The sequence below is a fragment of the Oncorhynchus mykiss genome, chromosome 8 (genome assembly GCF_013265735.2).
Source record: "Oncorhynchus mykiss isolate Arlee chromosome 8, USDA_OmykA_1.1, whole genome shotgun sequence".
Taxonomy (NCBI): Eukaryota; Metazoa; Chordata; class Actinopteri; order Salmoniformes; family Salmonidae; genus Oncorhynchus; species Oncorhynchus mykiss.
The window spans coordinates 51,873,706-51,894,017 of record NC_048572.1 but is presented as its reverse complement, the minus strand read 5'-3'; the positions used below and the strand labels follow the sequence as shown (position 1 = coordinate 51,894,017).

The following is a 20,312-nucleotide window of genomic DNA, read 5'->3' as shown; positions in this document are numbered from 1 at the left end:
TTGAGTACATAGTTGTAATTAAGTTATTAATTACAACTTATCTACAAAGATACAGGCATCCTTTCTAAACTCAGAGGAAGGAAACCGCTCATGGGTTTCACCATGAGGCCAATGGTGACTTTTTAAAACAGTTACAGAGTTGAATGCAAGAAATGTGGTGATTCTAACATGTATTGACTCAGGGGCGTGAATACTTAAGGGGGCGTGAATACTCATATAAGCCCGTGGGCTTCCAACCACACCTGCAGCTTTTTTCTGTTTGATTTAGTTTTTATCCGTATTGTTGTCCATCACTTGTTTTCTTTGGTGCGAATAAAAACTAAAAAAATGAAGTGTGTGACACTTAGTAGGCATGCCATTCAAGAAAGAGTGATTTTAGTTATTACATCATTGTTTTAAGGTATTACACTATTGCATTTTTTTTTTTTACCACTTTAGAATGTAGCGCATAATGTCATAATGATTGGATTATTACGTTATGTGCAGAAACTTCATCACGTAATACTTTCAGCATACTTATTTAAATATAGGCAATGTATTATTATCCACTATCACATTATTGGCAGTTATTACATTATTAGCAACTATTACATTATTGGCAGTTATTACATTATTCGCCACTATTACATTATTGGCAGTTATTACATTATTAGCCACTATTACATTATTGGCAGTTATTACATTATTAGCCACTATTACATCATTGGCCGTTATTACATTATTAGCAACTATTATATTATTGGCAGTTATTACATTATTAGCCACTATTACAGTATTGGCAGTTATTACATTATCAGTTGCAACAAACAGGGTGCCCTCCACCAACTGCTGTTGTCAGCTCTCGCCACATGTTATGGATGTGAATCAGATCTGGTGTCTTTGCTGGCCACTCCAGGACAGTCCAGCGTTTCTTCTTGAACCATTCCAGGGTGCTTTTGAGGTGTGCTTGGGGTTGTTGTTATGTTCACTTGGAACACATTTCTGTGGGTTGTTCTCAATTATTACTACTCATTGTCTGCATTCTTAACTGTTATTTTTCCTCGCCCCAAGCTCTCACTACCTCCTATCCACCTTAATCCACCGGTGAGTTTGCTAGTCATTTAAAAATGTATGTGACCACAGCGGCAAAAGCTATTATTGAGCAGACAGCAATGTTTTTGCCAGCAGGGATAACTGGTGAGAATAGCAATACAAAGAGGATGAGTGAGGCTAACAAACATTCAAGAGGAAAAAAAATATGGAGAGGATGTTTGTCACAAGTTGATGTTTTCTTTTTTTGTGGTTAGCATTGGATCAACATGACCCAGAATCTAGCAGAGGTGCATAGTTACACAAACGCAGAATGAATATAGTTATGTCGGAAAGGACATGAAACAGATACTGTTTCACGTCCACAATGAATTCATACAACGTCTAGATACAGACGTGGAAATTATTGTGGGCCTTACAATATGTAATCTGTCATTCATGAGGTCGAAATGAATTTTGCATGAATATCTGTGAAGTAAGTCACTCTGTGTGATCTCTTCCAGCCTCTATGAGAGAGATCCACTGAGTGTACAAAACATTAGGAACACCTTCCTAATATTGAGTTGCACGCCCTTTTGCCCTCAGAACAGCCTCAATTAGTCGGGGCATGGACTCCACAAGGTGTAGCAAGCGTTCCACAGGGATGCATGTTGACTCCAATACTTCCCACAGTTGTGTCAAGTTGGCTGGATGTCCTTTGCATGGTGGACCATTCTTGATACACATGGGAAACTGTTGAAAGTGAAAAAACCCAGCAGCGTTGCAGTTCTTGACACACTCAAACCGGTGCGCTTGGCAACTACTATCATACCCCGTTCAAAGGCACAAATCTTTTGTCTTGCCCATTCACCCTCTGAATGGCACACATACACAATCCATGTCTCAACTGTCTCGGGGCTTAAAAGTCCTTCTTTAACCTGTCTCCCCCCCTTCATCTACACTGATTAAAGTGGATTTAACAAATTACATCAATAGTGGATCCTACCTTTCACCTGGATTTGCCTGGTCAGTCTATGACATGGAAAGAGCAGGGGGTCTTCTTGGGGACAGTTCAGTGGAAGTTTGTGTGTGCGTGTGCGTGTGCGTGTGCGTGTGTGTGTGTGTGTGTGTGTGTGTGTGTGTGTGCGTGCGTGTATATATTTGTGGTGAATAGCTGTGTGTGTGTGTGTGTGTGTGTGTGTGTGTGTGTGTGTGTGTGTGTGTGTCTAGGTCTTCTTGGGACAGTGTAGGCCCAGTCTCAAGCAGTGGCAGACGGTGTTGAAGAGGCGACAGCGGCAAGAGGCGCAGGGGTCACAGCAGGGGGTATGATAGAGACAGCTCTCCATCAGACGACCACACCGCTGGGCAGGAGCTGCAGGCTCAGGCTTGTGTTTCTGAAACATCGCCCATAGGGGAAAATATGTTTGAACACCCCATATCAGTAAACGAGGCCTTATTACTGGGGGACCTGTCTTGTAAGACTTTTGTTTTTGATAGCGAATGCTCTGGCTCTAGTATAAAGAATAGGGTTTGCTGGGAGTTGTTCAGTTTAGAGTTCGTGCCAGGTGTTTCGCGCTTTCATTTTATTTGTCCCCGTGAGTGTAATATTGACGTCACAGTGTCCACGGATCTATTCTTTAGTCTGCCTTACATTTGGTGCCAGCAGTGGGATTTGAAGCCACGCCTCTTGTGCCTCGCTCTCTGCTCATATGATTTGACATCCCCTGAAAGATGTTATAACACACTGATTAAACCTTGAGTCTAAGTTGCAGTCTCGATGGATCCATATTTTTACCGTCAGCCTTACAATACTATAATTTACACAATTATAGTTACAGCTAAATCACTATTACGATTTCAGCTATCACAGTAGCCTCTCGTCTGACGCTCATAAGGAAGAACTCCCATAGATGATTGCGAAGTTAGTTAATGACTAAGGGAAGTAATTCATGTTTATATCCAGACAATTACATTTGAGATGGATCAATTTCGGGTTAATTTATTCCTACAGTAATTATTCTACTTAAAAAGTTCTGGTCCGTGGCAGTTACTAGAGGCTTATCTAAAGAAGTTTACAGTAGTGAGTGCATACATGTTTATACTGGTCCCCCATGGGAATCAAACCCACAACCCTGGCGTTGCAAGTGCCATGCTATACCAACTGAGCCACACAGTTTGTCCTCACAACCTCTTTAACCATGATTTAGTACATTGTTCCTGCTATAGTTTTAAAGGGGGTAGAGATTTAGGGTCAGCAGGTAGCCTAGTGGTTAGAGAGTTGGGACAGTAGCCGAAAGGTTGCTAGATTGAATCCCGAGCTGACAATGTAAAAATATGTTGTTCTGCTCCTGAACAAGGTAGTTAACCGACTGCTCCTAGGCCGTCATTGTAAATAAGAATTTGTTTGAAACTGACTTGCCTAGTTAAACAAAGGTTTACATTTTTAAAATACAAAATGTGCAACTTACTGCAACAGAGTGTTGTCCCTGGCGGGGTGAAATCTTTCTCCTGGCAAACAGTCTCCTGGGTTTCCCTTGACTCCAAACTATAGTTGGAAATATGAAACAAGCATGCATTAGACCAGGTGATTTTGGACATTTGAAAAGGTCCTGAGAACGTCTGTGCAAGTTGTTCAGTAGAACAGCCCATTAATAAAAGTGTGCAACATTTGCTGGTGTTTTTTCCTCACACATCCCCCCAAAAATTGGCTGGTGGTCCCAGTCCGACCCTGCATGAATCCATATTATGAAGTATATTTGTAATTCAGGTGAACTATCCCTTTAAGAATGCAACCTTTTACCCTAAATGTCGTAATGCCAAAATAGTTCCATCATGAAGAGCTCATCTGATGCAGTACATACACAGCATCGGGTGGTGGAGGCTGGATGAAAAAGTTTCACTTTTCAGTCCAACCTTGGGATGAATGGTACTTGTTATTTATGACGGCCAGAATGTTGTATGTAGACGAACACAATTTACTATGCTTTATCATACGAAACAGTACAGCCGTATCATACATCATTGCATCTTAATATTTCCTCCTATCATGAGCCCAAAATCCCAAAGCACAGAGAGAACTAAAATGGCCATCTGGACGTTAATGTTAATGACAAATTATTCAAATAATTGTGTGCACATTTCTTGCCAAAGTAAACCAACCCTGATTCATAAACTCAATGGAGACTTTGTCCCCAGAAGGCTTCCAAAGCATCGACTGTTTTTAGAGATTTAATCTCTTCTAAACAAACTCAGATGCAATAACTCATATGATGATGGCTTAAAGGCCCCCACCAGAGGGCAATGCGGCCCCTATTTCAACATAATTCCTGTTCTATAGCAGAAATGGTCCTTTAGGTTCCACCTCCGAAGAAGGACGCAGGCTGCTTATACAGTGAGCACCATAATTCATTGGACAGTGCCCATTATTTTGGTTCTGTACTATAGCACTTTTAGTTTGAAAGGATACAATGACAAGAAGGGTGAAGTGCAGACAGTCAGCTTTAATTTGAGGGTATATACATATTGGATGAACCGTTTATAAATTATAGAAATTTTGTACATAGTTCCCCCCCCATTTTCCGGGCATCATAAAACATTGGACAGTTTGACATAATGTAGAATAAAGTAATCATTGTTAAAATATTTGATCGCATATCCCTTGCATGCAATGACTGCTTGAAGTCTGCGATGCATCGACATCACCAGATGCTGGGTATCTTCCCTGGTGATGCTCTGCCAGACCTGTACTGCAGCCATCTTCAGTTCCTTCTTGTTTCAGGGACTTATTGCCTTCAGTCTCTTCTTCAGCATGTCAAATTAGATTCAGATCTGGTGATTGACTCAGCCAGTCAAGGATCTTCCACTTTTTGGCCATCAAAAACCCCTTCGTTGCTCTAGCAGTATGTTTCGGGTCATTGTCTTGTTACATGATGAAGTGCCGTCCAATGAGTTTTGAGGCATTTGGTTTTATCTGAGCAGATAAAATATTTCTGTAGACTTCAGAATTAATTGTTCTACTTCTGTAGGCAGTCACGTCATCGATGAAGACAGATGAGCCTGTTCCACTGGCAGCCATTACAGGCCCAAGCCATAACACCCCCTCCACCATGTTTCACGGATGAGGTGGTATGCTTTGGATCATGGGCAAGTCTTTTTTTCCTCCACACGTTCCTCTTTCCATCACTCGGGTACATGTTAATCTTTGTCTCAGCTGTCCACAATACTTTTTCCAGAACTCTTGGGGCTCTTTTAGGTGCTTTTTTAGCTAACTGTAATCTGGCCTTTCTGTTCTTCAGGCTTATCAGTGGTTTGCATCTTGTAGTGTACCCTCTGTAGTCCTGCTGGTGTAGTCTTCTACGTATGGTAGACTTTGACACATCTACACCTGCATCCAGGAGAGTGTTTTTGATCTGTTGGGCTGTTGTCCAGGGGGGTTTTCTTCACCATAGAGAGTATTCTCCGGTCATCCACTACAGTGATCTTCCTCAGTCTACCGGGTCTTTTGACATAATTGAGTTCACCGTTTTTTCCCCCCTTGTTAATGATGAACCAAACTTTTGACTTGGGCATGCCCAGGGTTTTTGCAATGTTCCTGATTGATTGATATTCATTTATGACGGCCAGCTTAATTTGCATTGACACATCTGTCTTCCTCATGTTGTCACACCTCAACAACAACCTCCAAAGGCAATAGCAAAGTCTAGAATCAATACTATTAATACTATCAACAGCTCTCCTGCATTCACTAACGACACAAATTAATACACCTGTCTAATGACACACATCTGTGAATCCAATTCAACAAATACTTGTAGTACCTTAAAATGGGGGGACCATGTACAAAAGGTGCTGTCATTTCTAAAAGGTTCATCCGATATGTATGAAAATACCCTCAAATTAAAGCTGACAGTCTGCACTTCACCCCCATTGTCATTGTATCATTTCAAACTCAAAGTGCTAGAGTACAGAGTACAGTCACTGTCCAATTAATTATGGTGCTCACTGTACATATTCACGAATTGGAGGTGGGATTGTGGAGGGTAGAAATAACAACAAGTAGGCCACTGACAGCTGTCAGTGTAGCTAGCTAGCATGCTAACGTTATCTAGCCAACTAATGTTATCTGTTGTTGCTACACCTTATTCAAAAGATTAGTCAGCTAGCCTATGGCTGGTTCTGAAGCTGGATTTCTCATAAGCATGTTGGGAAAACTTTGCCACAGATGGATAGGGGAAACCAGTATCATTGACTTTGCCAACTATTGTTATCTTCAAAGTTTTGTCATCTTCCATAAATTGCAGCCGCGAATCCGCCATAGAAATAGAAAGAATAAGATGACGTTCCGGTAATATGGATAGCATGGTTCTCACAGCTAGGGAAAGTGAAATGATAGGCTACAATGACTTTGCTCATGATGTAAGCTACAAATTATTTGTAATAACACCCTGAACGCATTTCACACAAACACCAAAACTTGATGTAAAAACAGCACAAAATAGATAAAAAAAAAGTTTTTGGAATCTCCTTTTACGGGGGCAAAAAGAGATTCAACGGACAACAACGGACATGGACAACAACAACGGACATGGACAACAACAACGGACATGGACAACAACAACGGACATGGAAACAAAAATGGACATGGACAACAACAACGGTCATGGACAACAACAACGGTCATGGACAACAACAACGGACATGGACAACAACAACGGACATGGACAACAACAACGGACATGGACAACAACAACGGACATGGACAACAACAACGGACATGGACAACAACAACGGTCATGGACAACAACAACGGTCATGGACAACAACAACGGTCATGGACAACAACAACGGTCATGGACAACAACAACGGACATGGACAACAACAACGGACATGGACAACAACAACGGACATGGACAACAACAACGGACATGGACAACAACAACGGACATGGACAACAACAACGGTCATGAAGCAGAACAGGAACAGTGTCTGGACAGGGGAAAAATAACGACATCATCGCTGACACAGGGATCAAACTGAGGTGCAGACAGCTATAGAGGGTGTGATCAAAAAGTAATGGAGTTCAATATTGCGCAGCTGCGTGTAATGATGATGACAGATGCGTGAGAGCTTATGTCCCGAACCCATTACGGTGTTTCATTTATCAAGCTTATGGTCATGTGGCAGCAGTGTGTAAGAGGGAGATACCTAGATGTGAGAAGTGTTTAGGAGGACATGAGACAAGGGAATGTGTAGTATCAGTGGGAAAAGTTGTATGTTTAAACTGTAGGGGTACCCATGGTGCTGCAGATCACAAGTGTCCGGTGAGAGAAAAGCAGGTTGAGGTTGCTAGGTAGAAGATAGTAGTAGAGGAAGATGGGTCCAGCGTGAAGGATCCTGTGACTAGGCCAAGGTCAATAGAGAGTGATAGGAAAAACATGCACTTCTGTAAGGTTGTTTTGTTGGCATTTATGACCATGGTTGTCAACTGTACCGCAGGAATGGAACATAATAAGGATAGATGTTGTGGTGGTAGCTGCAGAGAACGATAGCGTCCCGTCCTCCCAGGCTGCTGGTCTGGTGCAGGATCAGAAAGGGCTAAAGTAGTGGAATAGTGATGAGGTTTTAATTGGTGTTGGGTTAGTTGGTAGGACAATTTTATCACAAAGTGTAATGAATTCAAACTACAAAATAGTAGGCTGACACACAGCCAATGCAGAAGGTGGCGGCATGCACCTATGGCATTTGTTTGCAGACCGACATAATACCAAAGAAGAAGAAGACCTTTACAAGCCATATTGAACTTGAAATGTAAATGTGATATTGAACGTGAACATTGAAAGCAGTATTGTATTTTGTCCAGTCCTAGAAGCTGTTTGTGGTTACAAAGGAAAATGGGAGCAATTTAGAAGTAGGCTATGTATGGGACATGAATGACAATAATTTGATTTTCATTACAGTTCTAGTAATAAAGGTAGGCTATACAAAGGTATCCCATTCAGTGGCGGATGGTGGGAGGAGCTATAGGAGCACGGGCTCATTGTAATGGCTGGAATGGAATCAATATGTCAATAGTCAAATATGTGGTTTCCATATGTTTGATACCTTTTCATTTATTTAATTCCAGCTATGACAATGAGCCAGTCCTCCTATAGCTCCTCCCACCAGCCTCTACTGATTACATTCCATATGTTATGCACAGCAATTACAATTTTATTAGTCTACATGGTGGGAAATGCATGCATGGTCGGGTGACATTTTATAATGATGATAAGTGGATTGTAAAAATCACATGTCTATATAATAGTGCTGAGCATTAACTGCAATTTCGGCGACTAATTAAGAGTGGTAGGTTCAATTATTCTATTTCCTTAGGTTTTTTTCTGTGAGCTGAGGTGCGCAGTGGCAGTTTCTCTAGAGATAAATCAGATCAAGCCCGAACTGTGTGATGTAGTTTCAACGGGCCAATATGCTGCAGGAAATGTGGTAATTAACTACAATGACCATAATCCATTGTACGCCTACTTGTCTGGTCTGTGTTTCTTTTATGCTTGCTACATAAAAGAGAGATGACTGTTCAAGAGGAGAATGTGCAAGCGGGACAGAGATTCGAGAGTAGTTGGCATGTGAGGTGTCTCTACATGAAAATACATGATCTAAATGATTGATAGTTGGTATTCAGCAGCCATAAAAGCATGGTCTTATTTACTGTGAAGAACTACAACATAGAAATTTGTCAGAGAGCATAGGCAGCAGCTCTATAGAGATGAGATGATGACTTAGAGTGAAATAATAAAGTCATCAAATAATAATAAACAAATGTAATATACACAACAACTGAAATATTTTATTAAAGTCATGTGAATAAATTATGGTTAATAAATGGTCAATCACTACCATCACGGAACTTGTATTAATTGTTTTATTCTGTGTTGTTACAGCATTCAACCCACAAAATGCACGGTGCATTTATTGTTTAAAACAATATTTGAAACCGATTACTTTGATAATTTATTAATCGAACTGAAATCAAACCAACCTCAAAAAGCACTAATCGCTCACCACAACTATTTAATCTCATCAATATTATTTTCATATAGAGTGTGCGACTCTCTTTATTTGTATAGTTTATTCGCTATTAGTCAGCACCTCCACATAAAATTATTTTTTGGGGTGTGCGCCAGCTGATGTTTTTTCATTCACAATGAAATCATGGAAATTGTTCGCCATATACTTCCTTTAAACAAATGCAAAATGTACCACATAAACCATCGCCCTAGCAATCTGTCATTAATTATATATAAAAATATACAGTGTCTTCGGAAAATATTCAGACTCCTAAACTTTTTCTACATTTTATTACATTACAGCCATATTCTAATATATATTCATTTGTTTGTTTTTTCACCAATCTACACACAATACCCCATAATGACAAAGCAAAAACAGGTTTGTAGAAATTTTAGCAAATGTATTAAAAATACAAATATAACATATCACATATACATAAGAATTCAGACCCTTTACTCAGTACTTTGTTGAAGCACCTTTTGGCAGTGATTACAGCAATGAGTCTTCTTGTGTATAACGCTACAAGCTTAGCACACCTGTATTTGGGGAGTTTCTCCCAATCTTCTCTGCAGATCCTCTCAAGCTCTGTCAGGTTGGATGGGGAGCGTTGCTGTATAACTATTGTCAGGTCTCTCCAGAGATGTTTGATTGGGTTCAAGTCCGGGCTTTGGCTGGTCCACTCAAGGACATTCAGAGACTTGTCCCGAAGCCACTCTTGCATTGTCTTGGCTGTGTGTTTATGGTTGTTGTCCTGTTGGAAGGTGAACCTTCGCCCCAGTCTGATGTCCTGAGGGCTCTGGAGCATGTTTTCAGCAAGGATCTCTCTGTACTTTGCTCCGTTCATCTTTCCCTCGATCCTTACTAGTCTCCCAGTCCCTGTCGCTGAAAAACATCCCCACAGCATGATGCCTCCACCATTATGCTTCACCGTAGGGATGGTGCCAGGTTTCCTCTAGACGTGATGCTTGGCATTCAGGCCAAAGTGCTCAATCTTGGTTTCATCAGACCAGAGAATCTTGTTTCTCATGGTACGAGAGTCTTTAGGTGCCTTTTGGCAAACTCCAAGCGGGCTGTCATGTGCCTGTCATGTTCCTTTTTTGTCAGCAGCATACTACCCTGCATCCCACTGCTGGCTTGCTTCTGAAGCTAAGCAGGATTGGTTCTGGTCAGTCCCTGGATGGGAGACCAGATGCTGCTGGAAGGGGTGTTGGAGGGCCAGTAGGAGGCCCCCTTTCCTCTTGTCTAAAAAAAGATCCCAATACCCCAGGGCAGTGATTGGGGACATTGCCCTGTGTATGGTGTTGTGTTAAATGGGTGTCCTGACTCTCTGTGGTCACTAAAGATCCCATGGCACTTATTGTAAGAGTAGGGGTGTTAATCCTGGTGTCCTGGCTAAAATTCCCAATGTGGCCCTCATATCATCATGGTCACCTAATCATCCCCAGTTTACAATTGGCTCATTCATCTCCTCTCCCCTGTAACTACTCCCCAGGTTGTTGCTGTAAATGAGAATGTGTTCTCATTCAACTTACCTACTTAAATAAATACAATAAAAATGACTGAGAAGTGGCTTCTGTTTGGCCACTCTACCATAAAGGCCTGATTGGTGGAGTGCTGTAGAGATGGGAGAACCTTCTAGAAGGACAACCATCTCCACAGAGGAACTCTAGAGCTCTGTCAGAGTGACCATTGGGTTCTTGGTCACCTCCCTGACCAAGGCCTTTCTCCCCTGTTTAGCTGGGGGCCAGCTCTAGCAAGAGTTTTGGTGGTTCCAAACTTCTCCCATGTAAGAATGATGGAGGCCACTGTGTTCTTGGGGACCTTCAATGACGCATAAATTTTTTTGGTACCCTTCCCCAGATCTGTGACTCGACACAATCCTGTCTCGGAGCTCTACGGACAGTTCCTTTGACCTCATGGCTTGTTTTCTCTCTGACATGCACTGTCAACTGTGGTACCTTATATAGAACAGGTGTGTGCCTTTCCAAATCATGTCCAATCAAGTTGTAGAAACATATCAAGGATAATGAATGGAAACAGGATGCATCTGAGCTCAATTTCAAGTCTCATAGCAAAGGGTCTGAATATTTATGTAAATTAGGTATTTCTAAGGTATTTTTGATATATATTTTTTTATTTGCAAATATAACAAAAAAAACTTCACTTTGTCATTATGGGGTATTTATTGTGTGTAGATTGCTGAGGATTTTTATTTATTTAATCAATTTTAGAATAAGGCTGTAACATTACAAAATGTGGAAAAAGTCAAGGTGTCTGAATACTATCCTTAGACACTATATATATATATATATATATATATATATACACTGCTCAAAAAAATAAAAAGGGAACACTAAAGTAACATCCTAGATCTGAATGAATGAAATATTCTTATTAAATACTTTTTTCTTTACATAGTTGAATGTGCTGACAACAAAATCACACAGAAATGATCCATGGAAATCAAATTTATCAACCCATGGAGGTCTGGATTTGGAGTCACACTCAAAATTAAAGTGGAAAACCACACTACAGGCTGATCCAACTTTGATGTAATGTCCTTAAAACAAGTCAAAATGAGGCTCAGTAGTGTGTGTGGCCTCCACGTGCCTGTATGACCTCCCTACAACGCCTGGGCATGCTCCTGATGAGGTGGCGGATGGTCTCCTGAGGGATCTCCTCCCAGACCTGGACTAAAGCATCCGCCAACTCCTGGACAGTCTGTCACATGTGCTCAGTGTGAACCTGCTTTCATCTGTGAAGAGCACAGGGCGCCAGTGGCGAATTTGCCAATCTTGGTGTTCTCTGGCAAATGCCAAACATCCTGCACGGTGTTGGGCTGTAAGCACAACCCCCATCTGTGGACGTCGGGCCCTCATACCACCCTCATGGAGTCTGTTTCTGACTGTTTGAGCAGACACATGCACATTTGTGGCCTGATGGAGGTCATTTTGCAGGGCTCTGGCAGTGCTCCTCCTGCTCCTCCTTGCACAAAGGCGGAGGTAGCGGTCCTGCTGCTGGGTTGCTGCCCTCCTACGGCCTCCTCCACATCTCCTGATATACTGGCTGTCTCCTGGTAGCGCCTCCATGCTCTGGACACTACGCTGACAGACACAGCAAACCTTCTTGCCACAGCTCGCATTGATGTGCCATCCTGGATGAGCTGCACTACCTGAGCCACTTGTGTGGGTTGTAGACTCCGTCTCATGCTACCACTAGAGTGAAAGCACCGCCAGCATTCAAAAGTGACCAAAACATCAGCCAGGAAGCATAGGAACTGAGAAGTGGTCTGTGGTCACCACCTGCAGAACCACTCCTTTATTGGGGGTGTCTTGCTAATTGCCTATAATTTCCACCTGTTGTCTATTCCATTTGCACAACAGCATGTGAAATGTATCAGTGTTGCTTCCTAAGTGGACAGTTTGATTTCACAGAAGTGTGATTGGCTTGGAGTTACATTGTGTTGTTTAAGTGTTCCCTTTATTTTTTTGAGCAGTGTATATACACAGTGCCTTCGGATAGCATTCAGACCCCATGACTTTTTCCACATTTTGTTACAGAATATATATATAAAAACAGTTGAAGTCAGAAGTTTACGTACACCTAAGCCAAATACATTTAAACTCAGTTTGTCACAATTCCTGCAATTTAATCCTAGTAAAAATGTCCTGTCTTAGATCAGTTAGGATCACCACTTTATTTTAAGAATATGAAATGTCAGAATTATAGTTGAGAGAATTATATATTTCAGCTTTTATGTCTTTCATCACATTCCCTGTGGGTCAGAGGTTTACATACACTCAATCAGTATTTGGTAGGATTGCCTTTAAATTGTTTAACTTGGGTCAAACATTTCAGGTAGCCTTCTACAAGCTTCCCACAAAAAGTTGGGTGAATTATGGCCCATTCCTCCTGACAGAGCTGGTGTAACTGATTCAGGTTTGACCAGGCTCTATCTGAACTACAGTCATCATATTACAGAAAAACTTTTTGGACCTGAAATTAGTATTGAATGCAGCTAAAAGTATGATGATTTAAGCATTTGCACATTGGATGGTGTCCATATTGATCATGTCCGTGCTTACAAATATACTACATGACAAAAAGTTTGTGGACACCTGCTCGTTGAACTTCTCATTCCAAAATCATGAGCATTAATATGGAGTTGGTCCCCCCTTTGCTGCTATAACAGCCACCACTCTTCTGGGAAGGCTTTGCACTAGATGTTGGAACTTGCTTCCATTCAGCCACAAGCATTTATGAGGTCGGGCACTGATGTTGGCCAATTAGGCCTGGCTCGCAGTTGGCATTCCAATTTATCCCAAAGATGTTTGATGGGGTTGAGGTCAGGGGTCTGTGCATGCCGGTCAAGTACTTCCACACCAATCTCAACAAAATATTTCTGTATCGACCTCGCTTTGTGCATGGAGGCATTGTCATGCTGAAACAGGAAAGGGTCTTCCCCAAATTGTTGGCACAAAGTTGGAAGCACAGAATTGTCTAGAATGCCATTGTATACTGTAGCATTAAGATTTCCCTTCACTGGAACTAAGGAGCCGTAACCATGGAAAAACAGCCCCAGACCATTATTCCTCCTGCACAGTTGCACTATGCATTAGGGGAGGTAGCGTTCTCCTGGCATCCACCAAACTTAGATTCGTCCATTGGTCTGCCAGATGGTGAAGCGTGATTCATCATTGCAGAGAACACGTTTCCACTGCTCCAGAGTCCACCACTCCGGCTGACGCTTGGCATTGCGAATGGTGATCTTAGGTTTTGCGTGCGGCTGCTCGGCCATGGAAGCCCATTTCATGAAGCTTCCGATTGATGGCAAGTTTACAAGCTCTCGATGAACAGATCTTGTGCTGACGTTGCTTCCAGAGGCAGTTTGGAACTTGGTAGTGAGTGTTGCAACCAAGGACAGACTGGTTTTACACACTACGTGCTTCAGAACTTGGCGGTCCCATTCTGTGAGCTTCTTTGGCCTACCAATTCGCGACTGAGCCGTTGTTACTCCTAAACGTTTCCACTTCACAGTAACAGCACTTACAGTTGACCGGGCCAGCTCAAGAAGGGCAGAAATGTGACAAACTGAATTTTTGGAAAGGTGCCATCCTATGATGGTGCCACGTTGAAAGTCACTGAGCTCTTCATTAAGGCCATTCTACTGCCAATGTTTGCCTATGGAGATGTTATACACCTGTCAGCAACGGGTGTGGATGAAATAGACTAATCCACTCATTTGAAGGGGCGTCCACATACTTTTGTATATACACTGCCCTCAGAAAGTGTTCATACCCCTTGACTTATTCCACATTTTGCTGTGTTACAGCCTGAATTCAATTGATTACGTTGGGGGGGTTTCTCACCCATTTACACACAATACCCCATAATGACAAAGTGAAAACATGTTTTTAAACATTTTTGCAAATGTATTGAAAATGAACTCCAGAAATATCGAATTTACAGTACCAGTCAAATGTTTGGACACACCTACTTATTCAAGAGTTTTCTTTATTTTTCTCTCAACCAGCTTCATGAGGAATGCTTTTCAAACAGTCTTGAAGGTGTTCCCACATATGCTGAGCACTTGTTGGCTGCTTTTCCTTCACTCTGTGGTCCAACTCATCCCAATCCATCTCAATTGGGTTGAGGTCGGGTGATTGTGGAGGCCAGGTCATCTGATGCAGCACTCCATCACTCTCCTTCTTGTTCAAATATCCCTTACACAGCTTGGAGGTGTGTTTTGGGTTATTGTCCTGTTGAAAAAAAAAATGATAGTCCCAGATGGGATGGCTTATCGCTGCAGAATGTGTGCCTTGAATCTTAAATAAATTACTGACAGTGTCACCAGCAAAGCACCCCCACACCTCCTCCTCCATGCTTCATGGTGGGAACCACACATGCAGAGATCATCCTTTCACCTACTTTGCGTCTCACAAAGACATGGTGGCCCAAAAAAGTATCTTCTTATTATTGGTGTCCTTTAGTAGTGGTTTCTTTAGTTTCTTTGTTACTTGAACTCTGTGAAGAAATTATTTGGGCTGCAATTTCCGAGGATGGTAACTCTAATGAACATATCCTCTGTAGCAGAGGTAAATCTGGGTCTTCCTTTCCTGTGGCAGTCCTCATGAGAGCCAGTTTCATCATAGCGCTTGATGGTTTTAGCGACTGCACTTAAAGAACATTTCAAACTTCTCAACATTTTCCAGATTTTCCAGATCCTGACCTTCATGCATGTCTTAAAGTAATGATGGACTGTCATTTCTCTTTGCTTATTTGAGCTACTCTTGCCATAAAATGGACTTGGTCCCATTATTCTTTCCAACATTTTTCAAGCTCTGTCAAATTGGTTGCTGCTAGACAACCATTTTCAAGTCGTGCCATAGATTTTCAAGCGGATTTAAGTCAAAACTGTGACTCGGCCACTCAGGAACATTCACTGTTGTCTTGGTAAAGCAACTCCAGTGTATATTTGGCCTTGTGTCTTAGGTTATTGTCCTGCTGACAGGTGAATTAATCTCCCAGTGTCTGGTGGAAAGCAGACTGAACCAGTTTTCTTCCAAGATTTTGCCTGTGCTCCATTTTTGTTTATTTTTTACAAGTCCTTAACAATTACATGCATACACATAACATGATGCAGCCACCACTATGCTTGAAAATATGCAGAGTGGTACTCAGTAATGTTATATTGGATTTGCCCCAAATATAACACTTTGTATTCAGGACAAAAGGTTAATTGCTTTGCCAAATTCTTTGCAGTATTGCTTTAGTGCCTTGTTGCAAACAGGATGCATGTTTTTTTTCCCACTCTGTCAATTATGTTAGTATTGTGGGGCGGCAGGGTAGCCTAGTGGTTAGAGCGTTGGACTAGTAACCGGAAGGTTGCAAGCCGACAAGGTACAAATCTGTCGTTCTGCCCCTGAACAGGCAGTTAACCCACTGTTCCTATGCTGTCATTGTAAATAAGAATTTGTTCTTAACTGACTTGCCTGGTTAAATAAAGGAAAAACTACAATGTTGTTGATTCATCCTCAGTTTTATCCTATCACAGCCATTAAACTGTTTTTACCATTGGCCTCATGGTGAAATCCCTAAGCGGTTTCCTTCAACTCCGGCAAGTGAGTTAGGAAGGACGCCTGTATCTTTGTAGTGACTGGGTGTATTGACTACACCATCCAAAGTGTAATTTATAACTTCACCATGCTCAAAGGGATATTCAATGTTTTATTATAATCTACCAATAGGTTCCCTTCTTTGCCAAGGCATTGGAAAATCTCTCCGGTCTTTGTGGTTGAATCTGTGTTTGAAATTGACTGCTTGACTGAGTGACCTTAAAATGATCTGTATGTGTGGGGTACAGAGATGACATACTCATAAAAAAATTATGTTAAATGATATTATTGCACACAGAGTGAGTCCATGCAACTTATTATGTGACTTGTTAAGCACTATTTTACTTCTGAACTTATTCAGGCTTGACATAACAAAGGGGTTGAATACTTATTGACTCAAGGCATTTCAGATGTTAATTTTTCATGAATGAGTAAAAGGGTGGTGCAGTGGTCTAGGGCACTGCAGCGCTAGCTGTGCCACCAGAGACTCTGGGTTCGCGCCCAGGCTCACTGGTGGTGCATCACCAAAAATCCCAATTTAATCAATTTTAAATTAAGGCTGGAACACAAGAAAATGTGGAAAAATGAAAGGAATACTTTCCGAAGACATCTGGATAGATGAAAAACTGTGAGTTATTTAAAGAGCTGAGAATAAAAACACAGCTGCCACTTCATTAAAGTAGTTATATGCAGTTTATCATAGTACACTGTGCTTTATTATGGGTGACAATTGTAGTACTCACCATTGCATTCTCTACCAAAAAGTTGGTTGGCCCTCTTTGATGTCACATAGGTTGATACATTGCAATGTTTTAATTTTTACAAAAATTCCCACTGACTGTACCTAACATCTTTACTAAACTTTAGACATAGGAGTTGCCACACTCGGTTTCAAGGATGGCTAACTCTGGAAATGAATTTGGTCTTTAAACTGAGTTAGGTAAATCAGCTTAAAGTTTTCTTGAACCTTATTTGTGGAACAATCTTCAAAATGTTCATGAATTTGATGTTTTGGTGCCTAGGGCAATTCAGAAGGCTGATTGATGACCTTATTACTGATTACATGATTTTTATGACCATGTTGTTCTTTCTGCTAGCATGTTTTATTTATATTGTATGTATTTTCTGTAATGTATGTAATTCAGGGCTCATCTGTAAAAGAGACCTTGTCTCAGTATGACTCCCTGATAAAATAAAGGTTAAATAAATTACAAATGTGCCATTTTAGTGCAAAAGGTATAACACTTGCCCGGAGTAGGCTAGCTAGTCTAGGCACTCAAGTAACGTTACATCGTTTCACTCAGCAACACGCGCAAACAACCCAGTTTAATCAAAACAGAAAACATGCAAAAGGGCTTCACCTGAATCATTTTCATGTTGTTTATGTCCATCCCTCTTCAGCTCTTCAGTGAAAAATAACGTAAAAGACACCGAAATGAGATAAATCCAGAGAAAATGTTTCCCCAACATCTCCACTTCCAATGCTTGGAATAAGCTGTGAATCCGGGTGTAATAACAATGTGAATAATGTTATATGCTCAGGCAGCTGCACTGTTCAGGCAAGAGCACGCTATTACATTTATTTGACACATTGGGATAGGCTACTTACAGGTAACTTTTTTTATCCTTAGGGGGTAAATGAATATATTTATTTGACTAAAAATGTCTTTATGCTATCAATATCGTAACTCAGAAGGTTCTCGCTCTTGTGGAGGGTTGTTGTACAATTGGGTTTAAGTGTAGCAAAGTCTTCCACGCCCACAATGTATTTCAGACTTTGAAGTAGACTGTTGATCAACCCAATTTGGGTTTCATTATGTTTTCCATAATTTAACCTAACTATAAGGTCTAGATTCAATCAGATCAAGAGTTAACCGTAGCTGTCAAATCTGGGGGCAGCTGATTTTTGCGATTATTGTTAAGAAGTAGGGCCGGCTCCATGCATAAGCAACACAAACTGGGTCCAAGCATACACGACATAATTATTTTTTTCAGTCTGGGTCTCAATTTACTGTTGAGAGTTAGAATAGTAGAATACACAAGGTGTAAATTCTGGCTGTATTACTCGCTGTATCCAGGCTGTATCACATCCGGCCGTGATTTGGAGTCACATAGGGTGGCGCACAGTTGACCCAACGTTGGCCGGGGTAGGTCGTTATTGTAAATAAGAATGTGTTCGTAACAGACTTGCCTAGGTAAAATAAGGTAAAAAAATTATGTTAAACTTCAAAATGTGGTTGTGCATCAGCAGATTTGCTATTGTTTTATCAGTCACTCAATTAGCCATGTCAGCTAACAATTTTTAGATCAGTAAGTTAACTGGCTACACTATCTAAACTTGTAGTAATCATGGCTGAATACCAACCAGGCACGCAGGGCAGGTGTCCAGGAGCCCTGACCTCCAGGGGGCCCTCAAAAGGCTAGAGCTGGCCATGTCAGGAAGCCACAACCAGGCCACTCCAGTTAGACGTTCAGAATGAGAAAGTGCGGGCTATATAAATAATTACGCTGAAATTGAAAAGTCATTAAACTAAATAATGATTGAGCCTGGTGTAGATTACATCTCACATTCCAGTGTTCGAACTTGTAAACAAGGCTGCATGGGATTTCTGTTAATGAGACTCCATGCAGCTAATGGCAATGTCCACTTCAGGTATGGCCTAATCATTGCCAGGAGCTGCTTGTGGATTTGACAGCTTTAACGCAGTTGGGTCATTCTACGAAAATGATGGCTTTCCAGTTCTCTGCCTTAACCACAAGGAAAAACACTTAAAAATGTCAAATAATGACACAACATGTTTTTGTTTTAATTGAATAATTTTTTTGTTTATAAAAGATATGTAAGACTGTTCAATTGCAAACTATTTTATATATATTGTAGAACACCATGAAAATAGCTTGTATGGTTGGGTCAGGAGTCGTGGTTTAGTTATTTTGAGTTTTATATAGTTATTTTGAGTTTTATATATATATTTTTCTCCCATTTTAAATGTCATAATACAAAGGAATACATCAGTTATTTAGTGGATTATTTAACTAAAATAGCAACTAAATATTATAGTAATGTACAGGGAATAGTTGTCCCTCAATTTAATGTCACTGAATTACCCCATTATAAATACCAACTTCTTACTGGGTCAACGGTTCATTGGAAGCAGGGCTGTTTTGAAAAGCACATGGTGTCACGTTCGTTGAATGGAGGAGACCAAGGCTCAGCGTGATGTGAATACATTCTTCTTTTTAATGACACGAAGAACACTTAAACTTTACAAAACAACAAAACAAACGTGACGAGATTATATATATATATATATATATATATATATATATATTTATAAACAAGTGCAGACACAGGCAACTAACCATAGACAATAACTCACGAAATACCCAAGGAATATGGCTGCCTAAATATGGTTCCCAATCAGAGACAACGATAAACAGCTGCCTCTAATTGAGAACCAATCTATGCAACAATAGACATACATAACACCTAGACTAGTGAACACCCATTAACATACAAAACCCCTAGGCAGGGCCAAAAACACATACATCACCCATGTCACACCCTGACCTAAAACCAAAATAAGAAATTAAACAAATAATTCTAAGGTCAGGGCGTGACACATGGCGAGTCTGCGCTCTCTTCAAATGTTAGCAATTTGATGATTCATTTTGTAATTTCATGCAAAGGTAACTTCCGGCTCCGACAGAGATTGCCGCCTCGCTTCGCGTTCCTAGGAAACTATGCAGTTTTTTTGTTTTTTTTACGTGTTATTTCTTACATTGGTACCCCAGGTCATCTTAGGTTTCATTACATACAGTCGAGAAGAACTAATGAATATAAGAGCAGCGTCAACTCACCATCAGTACGACCAAGAATATGACTTTCCCGGAGCGGATCCTGTGTTCTGCCTTTCACCCAGGACAACGGAATGGATCCCAGCCTGCGACCCAAAACAACGACGTCGTAAAAGAGGCAAACGAAGTGGTCTTCTGGTCAGGCTCCGGAGACGGGTACATCGCGCGCCACTCCCTAGCATACTACTCGCCAATGTCCAGTCTCTTGACAACAAGGTTGATGAAATCCGAGCAAGGGTAGCATTCCAGAGGGACATCAGGGA

At 41.1% G+C, this 20,312-nt stretch overlaps 1 protein-coding gene across 1 annotated transcript; it reads right to left on the bottom strand.

The window, feature by feature from the left end:
- Window positions 1-1,279: 1,279 nt before the first annotated feature.
- Window positions 1,280-17,885, bottom strand: LOC118965524 (agouti-signaling protein-like). Its single transcript, XM_036985605.1, has 3 exons — window positions 17,553-17,885; window positions 3,477-3,553; window positions 1,280-2,402 (listed from the first exon to the last, which is right to left on the bottom strand). The coding sequence occupies exons 1-3, from the start codon at window positions 17,659-17,661 to the stop codon at window positions 2,235-2,237; spliced, it is 354 nt and encodes a 117-aa protein (XP_036841500.1). The 5' UTR covers window positions 17,662-17,885; the 3' UTR covers window positions 1,280-2,234.
- Between the last annotated feature and the right edge of the window lie 2,427 nt (window positions 17,886-20,312).

Excerpts from the sequence above, each read along its gene's own strand:
- LOC118965524 (XM_036985605.1), bottom strand. The coding sequence starts at position 17,661 with ATGTTGGGGAAACATTTTCTCTGGATTTATCTCATTTCGGTGTCTTTT. Across the intron at positions 3,554-17,552 it reads ACAACATGAAAATGATTCAG|TTTGGAGTCAAGGGAAACCC; the intron begins GTGAAGCCCTTT and ends TTCCAACTATAG. Across the intron at positions 2,403-3,476 it reads AGGGACAACACTCTGTTGCA|AAACACAAGCCTGAGCCTGC; the intron begins GTAAGTTGCACA and ends GCGATGTTTCAG.